The following is a 21,742-nucleotide window of genomic DNA, read 5'->3' on the forward strand; positions in this document are numbered from 1 at the left end:
TTCTCAGTTTCCATTTTTGTCTTTCTTTTTACATTTTTTTCCTTTAAGACAGTTGACTTTGAGGAGGAGGAAAGTAATGAACCATTCAAGAAATCCAAAAGATTTGGATGTTGGTCGGGCTCCTTTTATTTTCTCGTGTTCGGTATGTTTTCTAATTTTTCCATGTTTGGTTGGTCAAAATTTTTAAAAATTATCTCTCTAGAAAAACAAGTTTCTTAACAATGAAAAAAATGATTTCCCCAATATAAGTATGAAAAACAAGCTCTACAAGTAGCATTTTGTGTCCTTACCAATTTTGAACGTTCTTTATATGCTTACCTTGAAAGCAAATGCATCTTTTCCCAAGCAAGAAATCTAGAAATAAATTAACATATACTTTAGCCCATCAGCAGTTACATGTTAAACATCCTAGTCATCCGCCTGTTATTGATTCTTCTATAAAGTCAACCATATAATGCAAGTCACTTTTTGACTTTTTTGCCATTCATTGAGCTAGCTTTCATACTTATCCAATTAATTAAGTCAATATCACAAATTGATATTCTGCAACAAAGAAATGTTGATCAGGGAGCTGAACAATTCCTTACATCTCCACATCAAAATAACGATATAACTAGTCTCAAATCAGACTAGAAGGAGAACACAAGTGAGTAAAGGCATGGCTGATCATTTTCCAAAAGATCTCTTGATCAACATATTCTTAAGACTTGGTGTCAAACAACTTTGTCAGCTCAAATGCCTATCTAAAGAATGGCTTCATACAATTTCCAGTCCCCATTTCAAGAAACAACATCGCGATCAATCGAAGAAAAGGCCAAATCTGTCTCTTATCAGCTCTTCAAGAAGTGATGATCGTTCGATCAGGTCTCAACTCATTCATCTTACTTTAATAGACTCCTCTAATTTTGAGCTGGTTCATGAATATGAAAGTATTGCAGAAATTGAATTGGACTGTATGGTGTGGAGTTCTGGGTTAGACTTGTTATGTTTTTACCAAAAGGGCCGTGGGGGACAAATATGGATTTGCAATCCCATTACCAAAAAGACTCTAGCTTTGCGTGGTCTTTCCAATTTTGCTGGTCAAGCTTGTTTAGGCTATGTCTCTTCAACAAATAAGTACAAAATTGTAGCATCAATAGTCAAATATGTTGATGTTGATTCCTATACTGGTTTTAAAGAATCTTTGTTGTGTTTCAATATCCTAACCCTTAAACTAGAGGGAAAAACAAGTGCAGTAGGATCATGGAGAGACTTGCATTTGAGTTGCACACAATATTCTTTAACATGTCATCAACCAATCCACATCAATGGGTTCATTTATTGGTTAGTCTGGGCAAGAGATAATACCTTGAGAATTCTTGAAATGAACTTGGAAAATGAGAAAATAAAGACCATTTGGTATCCAAATGGCTTTAGAAGCTTTAGGTTTTCACATTTGGCTGACATAAATGGACATTTATGTATTGTTCAGAATGAAAGAGATGGACATATGTTAAATATTTGGATGGTCAAGGACCATGAGAGTGAAGCATGGTATTTGAAGTATAGTCTTGAGTTTCATGAGAGTGCTTTTAACTTCTATATTTTTGGGTATTTACCAAGAAATAATGAGAGTGGAGATATCTTGATTTGGTCCCATAAAGGTCGTAATCTCTTTTGTTATGATACTGATACCAAAAAGTTCAAAGAATTGCAGAGTTTCAACGGACTGGAGTATGAGCCGTGTGCTCTTTTTTTCGAGAGCTTCTTCTCTATAGGGCTGCCTGGAAATTAGAATCTCAGAAGTTTGTTTGATTGCTACATCAATAAGTTTGTCTGTTTCTTTCTTTTACCTTTGGCTTGGAAGTTGAATGTAAGAATATCAAACTTGCAACCGCTTTTTGTGTTGTTTTTTCAACTTATGCAAGAGATTTTTATTTTTTACAGTATCTACTTTTAGGCTGCTGTTTAGAATATAATCAAGGTTTGTAATGTAACTGAAAAATAACCACTGCTTGAAAAAGTGGCAAACATCCGTCGTTTCTTCTTCTTCTACACTTGTTCTACTTCTTCTGCTTTGTACAGATGCGAAATAGAGCTAATTCACAAATGGGATCATAAAATACCGCTTCTTGTAGCGAGTACAAATATGTATGAACATAATCTTATTGAAGTTTGAACTGCCAGAACAGCGATCTGAAGTTCAACAATAATAGCTCAAACTTCAGCTCCCTTGTTCACTAAGGAATGGACACTGTGGTGCTTCATAATATCAGCTCTCCTTTGGTTTGTAAAGGCATCTTCCCTCAAATATGTTGTACTTACTGTTCCTATTTTTCTGGATAATATACCCTTCATCTTCTCTGCTTCTTTCTGGTTTCAAGATTTCAGAATTTCCAGAAGGGGAAAAGCTATCGTCTAAAGACAATGCCATCATCTTTTACACTTTGTTTGGACGGTTGTTACATATTGTTTCATAACGTATCGTATAGCTAATTTTCCATCAATAGTTAATTTTCAAACATGGACCAAAATTTTGAAATAAAAGGAGCAATTTTCCATTAATATTATGGGCTAATAGCTTTTTTGGTCCCTCCGTTAATTGGTAAATTTTGATTTTAGTTCTTGTGATATCAAAATAAGAATATTTAACCTTAATTAATTTCAACGTGTATTTTTGGTCACTTTATATAGGAGATATGTCATAGTTAAACTATTTTTAGAATTATATTACCAATTTTGAGTGTTCAAGTATGTTTCCTGAAACTAGTCAACATCTTTTCTTTGAGTGTCCTCTTTCCAGAGCTATTTGGCAGAACTTACTTGGATGAAGTGGAATCGAACCATATTACCATGGGAAGATGATTGGAAGTGGGTGATGACAACATCTAAGGGGAAGGCAGCAAAGAACAGGTTACTCAAGGCCCGTTTTGCTGCAGCTGTGTATGACATTTGGATCGAAAGGAACGCAAGGGTGTACCAACAACAAAGGCGAGACAGTGAAGTAATAACTCATAGCTTGAATACTACTATGTGCATCAGAGTTCGTAGGAACATGAGATTGTCTAAACTGGTGGAGTCTTTGGATATATAATAGTTTCAGTAGGTCTCTTTTAGTTTTCTGGTTATGTGTATGTAAGAGTAAAGCAAGGAAAGTAGGTTCTTGATAGGATTATGTTCTGAGAGGGGCTGAATTTGGTCTATTCACCCTTGGTTTTGTGATGTTTCCATGGTAATTAATAAAATCTTTTAATTGCCAAAAAAAAAAAAAAAAAAAAAAAAAAAAAAAGTACGTTTCCCTTGCAAGAAAATGCATATTTTAACAAGCAAGAACATATACACGTAAGTCTAGAACTAAATTATTAACATATAAAAGGCCAAAGTTTTCAAAGTTCCATCAGTAATGCCGTGTTAAACATCATGGTCATCCACTTTCCTCTATTATGTAAGTCAACCATATGATGCAAGTGACTTGCTGACTTTTTGCTCCTCAATTGGCTAGCTGTCATATTTCTCAATTAAGTCAACTTCAAAACTTGATCATCTATGAGTAAATCTTCTCAGGTTTTTCCATATTAAGACACAAAAAGACGTTTATAGTTCGTGGATACTAACTTTGTTTCATAGTGAATCGGAGTTTTACTTGGGGAATTTTCTCTTCGTGGTGATCGTTCTATAAGTCAACCATCTGGTGCAAGTGACTTGCTGACTTTTTGCCCCTCAGCTGGCTAGCTGTCATATTCCCTAACTATCACAAATTGATCATCTATGAGAAAACTCTCTGGGGTTTTTCCATATTGACAAGCAAAAAGACATTTATAGTTTGTGGATACTAACTTTGTTCCTAGTGAATCGAAGTTTGATTTGGGCAATTTTTTCTTCGTGGTGATCTCTACAAACTTTCATTGTTGTTAACAGGTACACAATCATTGTTCCAATAGCTGATTAATCTTACGATTCTGCTAAAAATAATGATTGATTAGGGAGCTGAAAGAATTCCCTTTAATTGAATAAAGGCATGGGTGATCATTTTTCACGAGATCTCTTGACCGACATATTCTTAAGACTGGTTGTCAAACAACTTTGTCAGCTCAAATGCCTCTCGAAAGAATGGCTTCATACAATTTCCAGTCCCCATTTCAAGGAAAAACATCGCGATCAATCGAAGAAAAGGCCAACCATCTCTCTTATCAACTTTTCAAGAAGTGATCATCCGTTCAGGTCCCTTCATCATTCTTCAATAAATTCCTCTAATTATGAGCTGGTTCATGAATATGAAAGTACTGCAGAAATCGGATGTACCTATATTGTGTGGAGTTCAGGGTTAGACTTAGTTATGTTTTTACCATAAGGGCTATGCCTACGAGGGAAAAGTATGGATTTACAACCCATTACCAAAAAGACTCTTACTTTGCCCGTTCCTTTTGATTTTGCTGGTCAAGCTTGTTTAGGTTATGTCTCTTCAACAAATGAGTACAAAGTTGTAGTATCATTTGAGGGAACAGTGGAAATTTCTGATGATTAGGAATTCTATGTTGGTTTTGAAGATTTGTTGGCTTTCAATATCCTAGCCCTTAAGCTAGAGGAAGAAGAAACAAGTGTAGTAGGATCATGGCGAGACTTGAAGTTGAGTTGCCCTTCCACACATTATAAAAGAACACATTATCAGCCGATCCACATCAATGGGTTCATTTATTGGTTAGCTATTGCAAAAGATAATACCTATAGATGCAGTGATCGTATTCTTGAAATGAACTTGGAAAATGAGGAAGTAAAGACCCTCTGTGTGCCAAATGGCCTTAATAGTAGCTTTGGGTTTACACATTTGGCTGAGATAAATGGACATCTCTGTTACGTTCAGAATAAAACAGATGGTAATATGTTAGTAAATATTTGGATGTTGAAGGACCATGAGAGTGAAGATTGGTGTTTAGAGTATAGTCTTGAGCTTCTTCGTGAGAGTGCTATTATTGGCTATTTACCAAGAAATAATGAGAGTGGAGATATCTTGATTTGGTCCTTCACACTTGGTCTCTTTTGTTATGAAACTGACACAAAAGAGTTAAAAAAATTGAAGAGTTCAAACACAATACAGTATGATTGGTGTGCTCTTTTCTATGAGAGCTTCTTCTCTATAGGGCTGCCTGGAAATTAGAATCTGAAAAGGTTGTTTGTTTACTACATCAATAAGTTGGGCTTGGAGGTCCATTCCAAGTCAGACTCCAGAATCAGTTGATGGCCCAATCCCACTGACTCGAGTACTTTAGTGCTCTTTTTTTTACCTTGGAAGTTGAAAGTAAGAATATCAAACTTGCAATTGCCTTTTGTGTTGTTTTTTCAACTTTATGCAAGAGAGATTTTTCACAGATATCTACTTTAGGGCTATTGTTCAGAATATAATCGGTGTTTGTAATGTAACTAAAAATAATTGAAAAAGCACTTGTTCTGTTTCTTCTTCTTCTTCTTCTTTGTACATACAGAAAAAGAGTGTATGCACAAATAGGATTATGACATATTGCTTCTTGCGCGAGTATAGATCTGTATGCACATAATTTTCTTGAAGTTCGAACTGCTGCACTTTGAACTTCAGGCAATTTTCCTAAAGTTTGAACTTCAGGCTATTATATAGGGTCTGAAGTTCAACAATAACAGTTCAAACTTCAGATCACAGGTCCGAAATTTTGAACTGCTACTGCTGAACTTCAAACCACGAGTCTGAAGTTTGAAGAATGATCATGTTGTTATTAGGGGCTGGGAATTATCATAAGTCGCTGGACGAATGACTCTGAATAAGAAATTGTATGTTCCTAGTTAGAGTAGTTGATATGTAACGAATCCCACGTTGGAATCGTCATGAAAGGAGAAAGAGTAAGAAAACAGAGAAAGAGAAGAAGAAATAAAATATTAAGTTCAGAGTTTCATTCAAGATATCCCGGCAAAAAAGGGAATACAAGGTATTTAACATAACCCTAAAACAATCTAACCAGCCCAACACGTGGCAACTACAGTTGTGACCAGCTTTAGGGACTAAAAGGTAGATAAAAAAGGACCCAAATAACATTAGACAAACTTAGGACACTAACTACATTAAGTGAAAATAAAATAGGAATATAAATTTATTGAGCTTCTCTCTTCACCTGATCCCAACCTGGCACCACATTTTTTGAACCAATGACTTCCACAAAGATGATCAAGTACCACTGCATAAATTTTACTTCTAAATAGATGTGACGCACAATTGCAACCTGATCCATTAGTAATGCCACCATGTAATTTCATCTTAAAGAGTCACAAAGAGAATTTCACCTGTTATGAACTTAGTTACAGCATCGGAAATGATTATGTTTTCCAAGAACTCATCTGCTATCTTAGAGTGGTCAGCAGCTATAACAACTAGTAGATCTGCACACAACACCACCATGGACTTGTCCAAATCATGAACATATTCAGAGGTTTAAGGTTCATCCACTTGTTTAAATGATAGAATAAGTTTCTGCTCTGCTTGTCGAACAATTCGCCACTCTAGGGAAGCAGCAAAATTTCCAACCAAGTATCCCATTGTACTGAAAATTAAGAGCAACTGGACATATCCCACCATGCTAGAACTTAAGACACTATGGAACTGCAAGGAACCATAGCTGCTCTAGTAGTGAAATCACAATGTGATTATGACCATGAGAGAAAATGACATCAAGAGGCTGATATAAAAGGTACCAAGAATGAATTCCATTAAGAATCAGTGTAGCTATTGCTACCGTTGACAGCCACAATTGAAGTAACATCCAATTAAGAGTAATCACAACTAATATTGCAGTAACTTGCATGAGCAAAGATACTTGAGCATCAGGAACAAACACAAAGGTGCTAGCATTTGTCAAGCGCATATACCGACTGTTAATACTAATGCCCTCTTCATCACACCACCCACGTTCTTTTATTTCAACAAAATCAATAAACTGATTCTTTACGAGGTTCACTGGCAAGCGATGCATATCATAATAGAGAGATATCTCTTGGGCCGTACGACAACCTACCTCTGTCTCGCTAGAACATATCCTGATAAATTCACTAATTTGTATTCTAATATTGGAATAATCTGCACCTTCTGTAGCTTGCCACTTATCTTTCAGGATGTTTAAAACCTCTAGTGTAATACATTCTAGAGGTGGTAATGACCCTATATGACTATAACAATCACCCTCGGTCACCTCCTTTTCTCCTTTGTCCAACCAATATCCAAAATTTAGAAGATAAAACATCAGTTTCCTCATACCTGAAGGTTTAGAAATGTTGTAATTGTATATGGCAAGAATAATCGAGTGAAAGAATGTCGAGGCAGGCCATATATCGACCTCATCCAGCATCATTGCACGCACTGTTACATTACAAGCACAACTAGCGCTTCTACTCCAGCTAACACCATGATATTCAAGAACTATATCATAAGGAGGTAACTGCTCGGCCAAGATCAGTTCAGCCCAGCATATAACATTTCTCATGGGCATTTCAAGAGCATCTAGAACATATTCCTCCCGTAACTAAATGGTTTGTGATGGTTTGCCCATGCAATGACCGAAAGTTCCCCATAACCTCTAGCAAGCAAGTAGATGACATTTTTCTCTGCAGAAAAATCCAAGCATTTATGCCAAAGATAAGATGAAGCCATTTGATATATTGATCAATACCCTGAATTGACTTTATGTTCCTCAACTCTTCAAAATGGTCTGTCACTCTTCGAGCTCTAGCTTTAGCAAAATCATAAAATGAAACCTCATTTGGAAACTGGCCACCGAGATGAGTGGAACCTTTGGGTCTCGTAGATACTGAACAATTTTTTTAAGTTCACCTAGCGCCCCCTGGACTCCCTTAATTTTAGCCAACCTTTTGTTGCTTTCCACAATAGGTTGCAGTTCCGCACTTTGACTAAGTCCACTGGCGAGTCCTCCATAGTGATTCAGTTCCAACACTGCCATAAGCTCATCTATAGAGCCACCACTATTTCTCACGCTCAGAGTCAAGATTTCTATGTTCTTGTCTTTATAATCTATCAAAAACTCACTTCCCAAGCCTAGAGATTCCATTTTCACATAGCTATCCTCATGGTCATTCCATCTTACTCGTCGAAGCCCATTAAATTCTGCTTCTCCTGTTGAGGACATTCATCAAACAGTTGGTTTGTGCCACAATTTGAATGACTAGGAGATAAATTGTGTGCCTCAATAAGAACCAAACATTGTATCTGGTCCTCCATTTCCCCGTGACCTATTATTGTCACGCTTTCCCTCTTCAGAATAACATCCTTACTAGAAGAATAAGAATCGTCTGTTGAAGTTCTCCAACCTTCTTCAGAACAATTGGTGAACATCTTATCTGTATTATCTCCAGCAGTCTCTTTTCTTTGAGAACTTTTATCAAACAGTTGGCCCTCAACTGAGTTTCCGTCCTTATTTTCAATTTCCACATGTTCACAGTCATTACAATCATCAAAATCAACATCTTCTTCATACTCATGAACTGCTTCCTCTGCGACGTCATTCTGGAGAGATGAAGTTCCTGTCCTTTCTCGATCAGACAAGTTCCTACATTTTTGAAAATACCTCATATACACTTTCCCGAAGTAAACTGGATGGTATTTGTCAAAGAGGATTCTATGATGGCGCATTCCTTTGGTGTTTCCTGCGTTTTGTGATATGGCCATGGCAGGCACTGATGTACCACCCTCTCTTCTTCCTGAATCTTGTTGACATAGTCTGCTGATCTTTATGTGTAGGAGCAGTTTCAGTGGTTGTCATTAACACTACAGAACCATCAGTTAGTGCAACATAATAGTAACCCAGATTATTACCGTCATAATAATAAGCACATGGAACTTGTGTCGAGTGAGCATTTATGGATGGTTCGAGATAATTCCATCCCCCGTTCGTCAGGTTAGCGAATCCCCTGTCGTAACCATAAGCGTTTGAATTGAAAACAAATCTTTCATTGTAATGGAGATAAGCAAAAGAATTCTCGTTGAACTCAGCATTGCAGCAGGAGTCTCGACAGACACTAGGATCTACTCTGAAGTATGGATTTTCACACCAATCTACTGAGTGTTTCTGCTCATTTGCCTATCTTTGAACTTCATACAGACTTTGCGAACCCTGGAAATGGATCTCAGGTTTGGCTGGGATAGCCGAGTCTTCCGGCGAGTGATAGTAACAAAGATCGGAAAATGGGACAGATTTGGGGCCGAGAATCGTCGGCTCTGATACCAATTGTAATGATTCCCACGTTGGAATCATCATGAAAGGAGAAAGAGTAAGAAAACAGAGAAAGAAAAGAAGAAATAAAATATAAAGTTCAGATTTTCATTCAAGATATCCGTGAAAAGGGGAATGCGTTAGAACCAGTATTTTTGTACGTAAGAGCAATAGGATTTAATTATGATAAATTAAGGATAAAACTATTTCGGGATACTGTGGGATTTTGGCCTTCGATTTTATTTTGAGATACATTATTGCGTAATTTATTGGTATGGAGCAATTAGGAAAATTTGGGACCGATTAACGAAATTGGAATTAAAAATGCTTGCGCGGGGCGCTTGGCAGATGTGGTCAACTAAATGGTCCGGCTATTTATGTGGGCCATGGAGGCTTATACAATACATCAAGATTAAAAGATGGCCAATGTATTCGTCTTTCTCAAGTTAGAAAATATCTAAAAGTTGAAGGAGAAAAACCTCCAACCTCACGGCCAAAGTGCAAAAAAATCAAGATCAATTCCCCTTCCAAAATTATTTCTTTAGCACTAAATCAACTATATTGAAGTCTCTAAGTGGCGTGGAAGAGTTTTTTTTGGTCATACAACCATTCATTATACCCAATTGCAAACCACAGCCTATTGTGGAGTAAAGAAGAAAGGTAAGAATTTCTCTTGTTTTATGGGTTATAAATGTTTTATGCATATTGTAGTATGTTAATATGGATGAATACCATGAAATATAGTGTGTTGGAAGTGGGTTGTGTGTTGAGAAGCTAGCGAGTGTAAATGGGTGTTGAAAATGAAATTGATGAATTAATTCTTGTATCGTGTTTGCTTGTTGTAGAGTGGAGAAGAGAATAAAAACCATACTATGTACATGTATAATGTGGTGTATAGCCCTCAAATGTTTGGTAAAGGATGAATTAATATCGCTTAATGCTTTAGTCGTCGTCACTATGAATTCTAGAGAATGATTATTGACTCAAAATGATGTTGTTAATGTTGCGATTTGTTTTTGGAGGTTATTGTATGTTTAATGTAATTGGTATATTGATGAGATAGCATTGTTAGAATGTAAATTGTGGATACAAACCATGATTTGGAAATGAAGAAAAAGTTAGAGGACATCACGGTTTGGAATTTTTTTCGGATTTGGAGAAATTATTAGATTGTTGAAAAAAATTTTGTGAGGGGTTTAGAAGTCCTCTAATATTGTGGGTAAGGATTCGGGTTGATAATTGAATGTATGAAAACAATAATGTGGCTTGAATGTAAGCCGTTGAATGGAATATTTGGAAAGTTGTTAAATAATGTAAAAGAGAACTACTATTATTACTTTGCCTTTCGAATTGATTATCGATGTTGCTAGGTTGGTTATTGTGGTTGTTGTTGTTGATTTCGAAAGTTAAATTCTCGGGATGGCCTAATTGCGGGGAAATCTTTCTTTGAATTTTAAATAAATTTAGGTTAGTTTGGAATAAATCGCTTAAGTCTGCTTAATATTGGATATTCGTTGGCATATTTGTAGACCTTGGGAGCAGTAGATTGGGATTTACTTTAGATTGGCTAAGCTACGTACGGTATGTAAGCCAATCCTTCTTTCTTTAGCATGCCTTAGTTTTCAATAGGCTAGATTATAAGCCTTAAGGAAAAATTCTAAGATTCGAAATCGAGCATGTTATGATCCTTATATATATTCTTGGCACTCTTATGTATGTTTGGATGAAATATGAACCATTATGTCTTTGAAATGCTTTCGAACTACTGCGTAAAAAGGGTTCACTTTAAGAAATTTCGTAATCTGCGAATGCCATATCCTTCGCATAGAGCTCGGATCGCTCCAATATTTTTTTTATAGGAGTTTGCTTGATGTATAATGGGTATGTTTTCCATAAGCGGGCCATAGGGTCTATACTCGTCCGTGGGTCCCGCGACATGTAATTTCGATAATTTTGGAAAGAAAATGTTGAAATTCTTTTTTATTTCAAAATGACTAGTTTACTTATCTTTTGGATCTATGATTTTATACATATGATTCTGTGCCCTATGATATCGTTCGCAAATTACTAGATATACTCGATCTTTTGTTTTATGGTTCATAGAGTTCGCTCGAGTCGGGTTCATATTATTTGGTGTGATCTTTTGTGTATGGCGATATCTTGTGTGTGATATGTGACGAAGATTTGAAACCTTACGGTGTTATCTTGTGTTATGGCGCCGTCGCGGGCGACCATATTTCACATGCCACATGCATGACTTATATTTTGAAGTAACATTTTGATATTTTGGAAATGCATTTACTTTACGTACCTCTATTTTCGATTTGATCTCGAGATTATACACTACATTTTACTAGTACTCGGTACATATTTCGTGCTTTGACCCCGCTCTAACCGAGACACGTTTAAATGCCAACGAGCGGACGCCTATTTGGTGATCCACCGGTTTAGGACACCTTAACCTTGCTATTTGGAGTGCTCCTAACATAGAACCTACTTTTGGTATATATTCGTTCGTTGCATTGTATATATATATGTTCATGGGTACGGCGGGGCCTGTCCCCGTCATATGATTACGTACGTACGTTTAAGTGCAACATGTTTTGTGGGTTGTGCCTACTTTTTTACGGTTGCGTTTGGATATGTTGTGTTTAGGCGATCCCCGTTCAGCCGCGTATGCGTCGCGTATGTATATATGTTGTGTTGTTATTACAACACACACACAATGTGGCCTTTGTTGGTATTTTACGTACGCGGGGTCATTTTGGATAGTCCGTAAAACAAAGGAAACTAAGAAATTTTTAAAATTATCTAAATTTGGAATACTAACATTGTATTCGTAGGCGTGTTTGATGTAATACGAGGAAGCGTCGATATTTGTGTATATATAAGCCATCCGTGTGTGTGACTGTATGATAGATGCGTTTGGGTGCCCAGATCGGGCACTAGTCACGGCCTACGGGGTTGGGTCGTGACAAATACAAGGTATTTAACATAACCCTAAAACAATCTAACCATTGACACGTGGTAACTACAGTTGTTGTTACACCTCGGATTTTTTTGCACGTTAAAGTTGCATCATGAGTTAGTCGACGCAAGTTTAAAAAAAAATTATGTTGAGGATAAAAGGGACTGATTTTATTAATAAAAATGGTTACAAGAGTCTATAAATAATATTAGTAAGTGGCGGAATATTTGGAGGGTGAATGAATCAAAGAAGCATGAGTTTCGCCAAAAGTCGGCAAGTTAGAATACGATAACTTGTACTTTTGGGTGAGATTAGGAGTGCTCCATGCTAAGCAAGTAATGATATGAAGTATTTGAATTGTATAATGGTCTCTTGTTAAGTTTGGAAGTCAAATGAGTTGTAATTCGAAAGTCGACAAGAGCGTCGCGAAGTTAAGTTTGTAAATTTCAACGAAATTTGGGTCAATATCTCGGATTTTTCTCTCAATCTACTTGGATTTACGGAGTGATCCACCTACCAAATCGAAGGTCTACGAGTCTATTTTCCAGAGCATTTTACCATTCGTCGATACAATATCGGAGTAGAGATTTCGCATTTCCGTCCGGGGACATAAACTGTCACGGGAACAGTGCTCTAGGTCGGTGGCTGCACTTTTGCCTTGTATATATATAAGGCCTTTCACGTTTTTTCCCTTCATTTTATCATCTTCAAGACCTGGAAAACCCTAGGTTACTCTCTCAAACATTTCTCCATCAATCATAAGCAATTCCAAAGGCTAATCAGTCCGAACCACGGAATCTCGTAGTAATCATAGAACCTCCGTTTCTTCATCGTTTCGCTTCTCGGAAGAATTCTTCAACTTGAAGTAATCTTTTTTTTGGAGTGTTCTTCATCAATTAAGGTATTTTTCCTCATCTTAATGATTCTCTTAAGCTTCTCCAAGTATTAAACCTAAGAAAATGGAGGGAAAATCTCATATGAATAAGTTATGGTTAAAACTTGAAACTTCCATGGCCATGGCTAACTTGTTGAGCTATTTGTGTTGGGTTTGTTGTATTGTTTGAAGTTATGGATGGATTGATAAGGAAGAGTAGGGATAAAGGAGAAGAAAATGGTAGTCTTGAATGAAGAGATTGAATTACAATGACCCTACGAACTTACGCCCCTAAGTTGTTCGATAAAATGCCTCAATGAATATTTCCATAAGCTATGACCTTGGAATTGATCCCAAATTGGTCATATGATGTAGGCTATCATTCGTAAGGTATTCGAGGACTTGTGGAACGTGGAAAGCTTCGTCGTTAAGGTATGTAGGGCTTTCTAACCTCTTTGTGGCATGACTAGATTTCAAATGACCTTTCATTGAAAAGTTGTTCCGCTAACTTGGATCGATCGCGTTCTATGATAATTGAGACATACTCATCTGTGACTTGTACCAAATTATGGTCCACATCTCCTTTTGGCTATCGATTAAAAGACTTTCCATTCAGCTTGTGTCGATTATGTCCCAAAATGGTTAATCTTACCCTTTTTTCATGAATAGTTTATATCGAAGTACCTTTCACATTTTGTATCCCTCTTGTTCATGGAATGAAGAATAATATTAGTTATGGTACTCTTCCCATCAAAGTTGAGTTGATTGTACTTCCTTTAATTGAGTTAATTGTCTATTGCTCCAAGTTTGACGAATCTCTCGTTAGCGCACACCGATAAAAGTTGTGTCGATCATATTTCATAAGAGGTTGACTAACTTTGGCTTCGTGAATAATTCATAACAAGATGTTTCCTTGTCTTTTACTTCTTTGGCCTAATGATCAAATAATGATAAACGTAGCGACAATAATGAAAATCGGAGGGTAACGACGACGGAATCCCAGGCTAACTCTTCTATGATGTCTCTTGAGGTCGAGTCTTGCATTGCACTTGTATATATGTATTTATTTTCATTACCGAGCCGTGCTATAGTCGGCAGTAAACACTTTATATGTGCACCTAGACACGTTTCTTTCTTTACGTAGTGTTATAGGCGGCGGGCAGTAGGCACGTATTTGTGCGCGCACACAGATGTATATCTTTCTTTACGAGCCGTGTTGTGGCGGCGGGTAGGCACGTGGCCGGTGCATTGCCAACGATCGGTTGGGCGAGAGATGATGTTATGATGATGAGCTCACCCGGAAGGGATTTATTATTGTTATATGATCGATATATGCCTCATGATGGGGAATGATTTTACGGCACGCATTTATATTTATGTCATGGTTATGGTTGCCCTCGGTGGCCTCGTTCGAGTTTGGGGTTGTCTCTAGATCTTTTCCCATGATTATCAGTATCTCTTATGCTTATGTTATATTTACACTTACCGCACACATACTCGGTACATATTTCGTAACTTGACGCGTTTTGTCTTATTTGTGTCATGCCCACGGTAGACAGATTGGTGTACCTTTCTCAGTAGGATACCAGAGTTCAGCAGGGATGTTCGCACTCCATTCTCCGGAGTTGCTGGTCAGAGTCATCAAATAGGATGCATGCATGTATATATATATATATATATTACGAGTACGGCTATAGCTACGTCGGGGCCACTGTCCCGACCAGTTGATGCATATTAGTGCTCTTAGACTTGCCGGACTACCGGTCGATGTACGGGTATTGTGTTTGGCCTTGCCGACTAGTTGTCTTTCTTGGTTGTGGCCTTGTCGGCCCTAGTTATGCATATATGTGTTGTTGGGCCTTTTAGACTTTGTTATGATATACTTCTTACAATTGTTATTCAAACGGCCTTGTCGGCCTATGATTCACGTTACGAGTTTAGATATCACAAGCTTGGTTCGCTCGGCCCTTCGGGTGCCGGGTCTCCAATCCCACTTTAGGGACTAAAGGGTAAATAAAAAAGGACCCAAATAACATTAGACAAACTTAGGACACTAAATACATTAAGTGAAAATAAAATAGGAATATAAATTTATTGAGCTTCTATCTTCACCCGATCCCAACCTCTCAATTGTTACATGATGTACTCTATGTTGTACTTTTTTTTCAAAGTTCTCAGTTGTTCTTTTCAGGACACAGCAAACATCCTGTTAGAATGCGTTTTTGAGCTGGTAAATGTTGATTATCGGTTTCTTGTGTGAGGAGTAGTAAATTAATATTGATGAGAAAACATAGAACAAGTGGTTTGCAGGTAAATTGAAGTTGTTCAAGGTGATAATTTGTGAAGTTACTTGTAATATAACTGCACTTTGTGAAGCTAGTCAGCTAACCTTCTGCTTTCTTCTACAACTAATTGTCCTGAAAATGACCTGAAAATTTTGGGACCATATTTTCCTCTTTGCTAGTAGAACTCAACCGCACTTACTAAATTGTTATGTGCAGGCTATCTGTGCAACTTTTATTTATGTATGAAAAGAAAACCAAAATACCAAGTTACTGTTATATCAAACATTTATCATTTCCCTATGGCATTATGTGAGGTCATGTTTTTGCATTTTCGGTACTAATGGTCTGATTCCCATGGAAAAGCTCAGTGACTATAAATAGATAAAAACCTAATGATGGATGGTGGAACATGCAGGTGCTGAGAAAAATTCAAGAAACAGGGAAATTGACCAACAGAGAGACCAAAACATTTTTCCGAGATCATCATATGATCTACAAAAATAGTACTTAATTAACTATAGTAGGCCTAATAAATGCAGTAAATAACATGTTATTATCAGTTAAAATGCAATGACAGCCTAAAGAATTTTACATTGTAACATATCCTTACAATGTCTTGGTCGAAAAAGAAAACTAATGATAAAATTCGTACTGCGGATTTTAGCAAATTTTCCCTCAAAAGCTACAGGTTAAGCCAAGGTGTATATCTCAATCCGGTTAAAAGATTAGTTTACCAAGAAAAAAGGCTAAAAGATTAGTTTACCAATAAAAATGGTTAAAAGATTAGTGGATAAGAAAATCTAAACTATATATGCATTGTGTAATAATTGATTTGACAGTTTAAAAACATAAAGTGTTTGCATTTCTTTTTACAATTATATGGTATTCGTAAATTACTAGTTCGACTTTGATGTGTGTCATATAGGAGGAAGTGCTCCCTATTAGAAGTTTCTCAGTGCAAAATTCATACCCGAGATAGCTCTACTTAAAGATAAAGGAATCTCTTCCGTCACATCACACCGCTGCTGGCTAGTACTTTGCATCTAAACTAGTGAAAGTAAATGTTAGTATCAGACAAAAATACATTATGTGTTTACCGTAATTTTCTTAGAGTATTTGAATTTCTCGTTTATTTAAAGGAAGGAAATTTTTTTTACCATAATTAGTTTTTACCTTTTGTGAAAGAAAAATAAATCTATCATATTTGGCTAATTGTTTTCTTGGAGGTAAAAGTTTTGGACTTTTACAAATTGAGGATCTTTCTTTCTGACTTTACAACATTCATATGTGATCCTTAAGAGAGTTTTGTTTAGGAGTAGAACATAAATTTCTTTAAGAGTGAATTTTGTGAGATTGTTCTCTCAATATCTTTGTATTCTCTGTTATATTAGTTAATTGTTTATATGTAGGTCAATTGATCAAATTATGTATATTATTACTATTTCTTTTCTGGTAATTTTTTCTTTCTTATCTTATTTATCATCGTCCAAAGTTTGTGTTAGCTTCCGCATGACATCTGATTATTTTGATTGTAATGTTATGTTCCTTATGAAGCAAATGCATATTTTACCAAGCAAGAACAAATACATGTAAGTCTAGGACTAAATTACATTTATTAATAAAAGGAATCATGGTTATCCACCTGTTAATGATTCTTCTAATAGGTCAACCATATCATGCAAGTTACTTGCTAACATTTTTTCCATTCATTGAGCTAGCTGCCATACTTTTCCAATTAATTTAGTCAACTTCAAAAACTGATAGGCTTAATTCAGCTACCAAAAAAGGTTTAGGGAGCTGAAACTATTCCCTTCATCTCCAAATGAAAAGAATGATCAAACTAGTCTCAAATAAGACTGGAAGAACACAGGTGAATAAAGGCATGACTGATCATATCTCAATAGATCTCTTGATCAACATATTCTCAAGATTGGGTGTCAAACAACTTTGTCAGCTCAAATGCCTCTCAAAAGAATGGCTTCATACAATTTCTAGTCCCCGTTTCAAGAAATAACATCAGGATCAATTGAAGAAACGGTTAACTCTGTCTCTTATCAGCTCTTCAGGAAGTGATGCTTCGTTCAGGTCCCAACTCATTCATCTTGCTTCAATAGACTCCTGTAATTATATTCATGAATGTGAAGCTATTGCAGAAATTGGAGAGGGCCATTTTGTGTGCAGTTCTAGGCTAGACTTGTTATGTTTTTACCAAACTGGCTATGAAGGAAAAATATGGATTTGCAATCCCATTACCAAAAAGACTCTAGCTTTGCCCATTCTTTCCTATTTTGCTGGTGAAGCTTGTTTAGGCTATGTCTGTTCAACAAATGAGTATAAAATGGTAGCATCATATAAGGGGAAAGTGAAATATGTTGAGGGGAGAGTGGGCGATTCTGATGATTGGGAATTCGAAGCTGATTATGAAGAATTTTTGTATTTCAATATCCTAACCCTTAAGCTAGAGGAAGAAACAAGTGTTGTAGGATCATGGAGAGACTTGTTTTTGAGTTTCACACAATATTCTGGAACACGTCATCTACCAATCCACATCGATGGGTTCATTTATTGGCTAGCCTTTGCAAAAGATAATAGTGATCAAATGAGTATTCTTGGAATAAATTTGGAAAATGAGGAGGTAAAGACCCTATGTTTACCAAATGGCTATAGCTTTGGGTTTTCACATTTGGCTGAGATAAATGGACATTTATGTTTGGTTCAGATTAATAGAGATAGCCATATGTTAAATATTTGGATGTTGAAGGCCCATGAGAGTGAAGGCTGGTGTCTAGAGTATAGTGTTGAGGTTCATGAGAGTGCTTCTAACTTCACTATTATTGGCTATTTACCAAGAAATAATGATAGTGGAGATATCTTGATTTGGTCCATAAAAGGAAATCTCTATTGTTATGAAACTGATACAAAAAAGTTCAAACAATTGCAGAGCTTAAGCAGACTAGAGTATAAGTGGTGTGTTCTTTTTTATGAGAGCTTCTTCTCTATAGGGCTGCCTGGAAATTAGAATCTGAAAAGTTTGTTTGCTACTGAGCCACTCTAAAGTTGGGTCGGGGCCTGGGCAGTCCATTCCGAGTCAAACTCCAGAATCAATTGATGGCCTATTCCCGCAGATCCAAGAATTTTAGTCTTCTTGCTTTTACCTCGGAAGTTGAATGTAAGAATAACAAACTTGCAACTTGTGTTCTTTTCTACTTATGTAAGAGCATCATTCTGTTATGTAAGTTCTAAGCATTCCAAATCTACTGGACTTTTGTTTGATTTGTGCTAGCAATGGCTCCAGGTAGCCACTTTAATTGGTGTTACTTAAAATACATAGTCACAATCATATATCATATATATATATATATATATATATATATATATATATATATATATATATCTAATTTCCTAGATTTTTGCAGTATTTCCTTTAATTTTCACATAATACGACTATTAGTATTGTTCTACTTCCTCATTAATAGGTACCACTTATAATCGCTGACGTGGCATTCTTCTGAGCCAGGATTCCTATTTATCTAATTTCCTAGATTTTTGCCAGTATTTCCCTTAATTTTCACATAATACGACTATTAGTATTGTTCTACTTCCTCATTAATAGGTACCACTTATAACTGAAACGCCTCCATTCTATCTCCGAAACGCTCCGTTTACTTTTTCTTTTAAATTTTTGCACCGTTTCTCTTCTTCTCACGTTCGCTTCATTCCAACATATGCATCACCCAGAAATTGAAGTAGGCTCTCTCTTTCTTTCTTTCGTTAAAAGAGTCGTTGGTTTGTTAAAAATGGAGAATCATAGGCAAAAGTGCATTTTTAGTTTTTGATCGATTTTAGAAAAAAGTGAAAAAGTTAGCAGCTCTTTTTAAATCATTTGCTGCAATTTTGACACTGGGCTTGATGGTTCAAAAGAAAAGGGTCCGAAGGCAGGAACACATGAAAGGAAAGAGAAGCAAGTTTTTTTTTTACATAGAAGAGAGAGAACATAGTTTAGTGTTCAATGAAGAAAGAAGAAACCGTTTGGTACAAACTGATGGGTTACGAGTTACGATTATAAAGACTCAAATAAGTAAGCGGGGATTCTTTTCTGTATGTTTATTCAGTTAACCTCAAAAATTGGAGAAGCCGAGAACAAGAGTACAATCACTGTTAATGGCACGAGGAGCTACGACGTTTCGGTAAACTTTTAGAGAGACAGTAGAATTTTATGGTAAATGGGACAACTTTTTTTTTTATTTATTTATTTATTATTTTTTTTTTTTTTGCAGGGTAAAATTTAACAATCAGGCAAAGGAGACAAGAAACTGCCATGGCTGCGGACACATATTGATCTTTTGCGCGTCTCAAGTCGAGTGATGTAATTCATATATAATCCGCTATATTTGGGCTTCACCTTGTATTTGGCTTACTCTTTACGTACTCTCTGGCTCTGGATCTGGCTCTCAAAAACGATTTCCTCCTCACCTGAAACCTTCTTCTGATCGAATTATTGGGAATTTTCAAGTTCTACTATACCTACATAACAGGAGCCAAAGTTGTGTACTAGAGTTTGGCTCTGGGAGCAAGAAGGTAAATCGTTTCTATGCATATTATAGCTTTATTATGTTGTAATGGTGTTCAAATAAAAAAAATTAGTACTTTTTTGTTTTATTTTCGTAAGACTGCAGTGAATCAGAGTTCAATAACAATGAAATTACCGTAGAACTTCAACCATAGCTTGATAGACTTGGTTCGTATTGATCGCATGGATAGGTAAAGTTGTATAGTAACAATTCTGACTAGCTTATCCAATGCATTGGTGCGCTCTGTCTATTTAAAATTGTAGGGGTGTTTAGTAACTGAATTGGTTCTTGGTTTTTTATTTACAGTGGTGGAAAAGATGTGTGTGTTTGGACTTGTGTTGTTTTGGGTATAAGTATTGCTAAACATTTCAATTCGTAAACAGAAGAGAGCCAAAAGTTGATGTGCTCCAAGGAGCTGAAAATCAAGTTCCAGGGCGTAACCATTTTAGAGATATTTATTTGCCAAATACAACATTTGGATTTGATACAAGACTAATGATAATTTTATTTCCTTTACGCACCTAAGTGTGTACATTGTCTATGAGAAGGCAATATTACAAGGTCTTGGAATACTTTGGGTATAAGAACTGCTAGGATTAGGCATATTCCTATCAAATTGTAATTATTGATATGTCAATTGTCATTCAGGGATATGACTCCATCTGCAATATTATTGGATGGTCCATTATCAATCTCATTTTGCTTTAGTGTTTTATATAAACTCAATGGATATTTCATGCAAGTTGAAATGTTATTATTTTTTTTTTTTTTTTTGCAACTAGGTTCCGTTGTCTGTTGCATTGAGACTTTAGAAAAAACTGCAAACAAAAGCCATAAAAACATTCTACCTTTAGCTGTTACAGTTAATACTCCAAGTAACACACTACACAAAGAAATAGAGCTCCTACTCTTTGTATAAAATGGATAAAATGGGTCAAACACGTATTTGACCCAAGCAAATCATTAATTTATCACAACTACAAGAAACATTTGTATACTATCACGAACGTTTGGTTGATGAACAAATTATACCAGAATTATAATGACAAGATTATAACACAAAAAGTAGTAACATTTTCTTTTTGCTTTTAGTGATGGAGAAGTAAAAGAATAATTTTGTTGAACAAATTATTGATGATGCTTCAATCAAGAAGTACAATAACACATAGTGGATATCGAAATTTATATGGTGATTTATAGATTAGTTAATTTACGTAAAGGAAAAAAGCTTCATAAGTGGTTGTATATATAAAGTTTTATTTATATATTGTGTTAGTCTTAAATTGCTATTTTTAGTAACAAATACATGTTCACTTCATGCACCCCTAAAGATCCTTTCTATTTTTTTAGTCTTATATTGGGTCTTTGGTAGTATATAATTAATATTATGTAGAAGTATATACTCAAACAAATTTTAATTTATAAACTAACAGATGATTAATCCAAATGTGCATGGTTTATAAACATCATTTTGAAAAAAAAAGAGGAATTGAATCTAAATTTTATTTTTTGTTAGTTCTCTTTATAAATTTTCCATGAATATTTGATTTAAAAAAAAACTAAAAACTTTACTAGTTTAATTAATATAGATGCGTAAAAAAGTTTTTTTTTTTTAATGAAAAATGATGGAACTTGATATTTTTTGATTTGTCCTAAAAATTGGGTCTTTGCATTTATAATTCTTTATAAACATCCCCCTTGGATTTTTTTTTAAAAATGTAGAAAATGCCCCTGTTTTTTTAAATAAATTCACATGAAAAGAATTAGGAAAAAAATCAATATATATGTGAGATTATTCTTAAAAAAAATCCCCCTTGCTTTGA

The 21,742-nt window shown here is 35.7% G+C and overlaps 1 protein-coding gene across 1 annotated transcript; it reads left to right on the forward strand.

The window, feature by feature from the left end:
- The first annotated feature begins 547 nt into the window (after positions 1-547).
- On the forward strand, positions 548-18,621 carry LOC132036556 (F-box protein At1g30790-like). Its single transcript, XM_059426913.1, has 2 exons — positions 548-864; positions 17,434-18,621. The coding sequence occupies exons 1-2, from the start codon at positions 659-661 to the stop codon at positions 18,365-18,367; spliced, it is 1,140 nt and encodes a 379-aa protein (XP_059282896.1). The 5' UTR covers positions 548-658; the 3' UTR covers positions 18,368-18,621.
- The last annotated feature ends 3,121 nt before the right edge of the window (positions 18,622-21,742 follow it).

The sequence above is a fragment of the Lycium ferocissimum genome, chromosome 11 (genome assembly GCF_029784015.1).
Source record: "Lycium ferocissimum isolate CSIRO_LF1 chromosome 11, AGI_CSIRO_Lferr_CH_V1, whole genome shotgun sequence".
NCBI classification, from domain to species: domain Eukaryota; kingdom Viridiplantae; phylum Streptophyta; class Magnoliopsida; order Solanales; family Solanaceae; genus Lycium; species Lycium ferocissimum.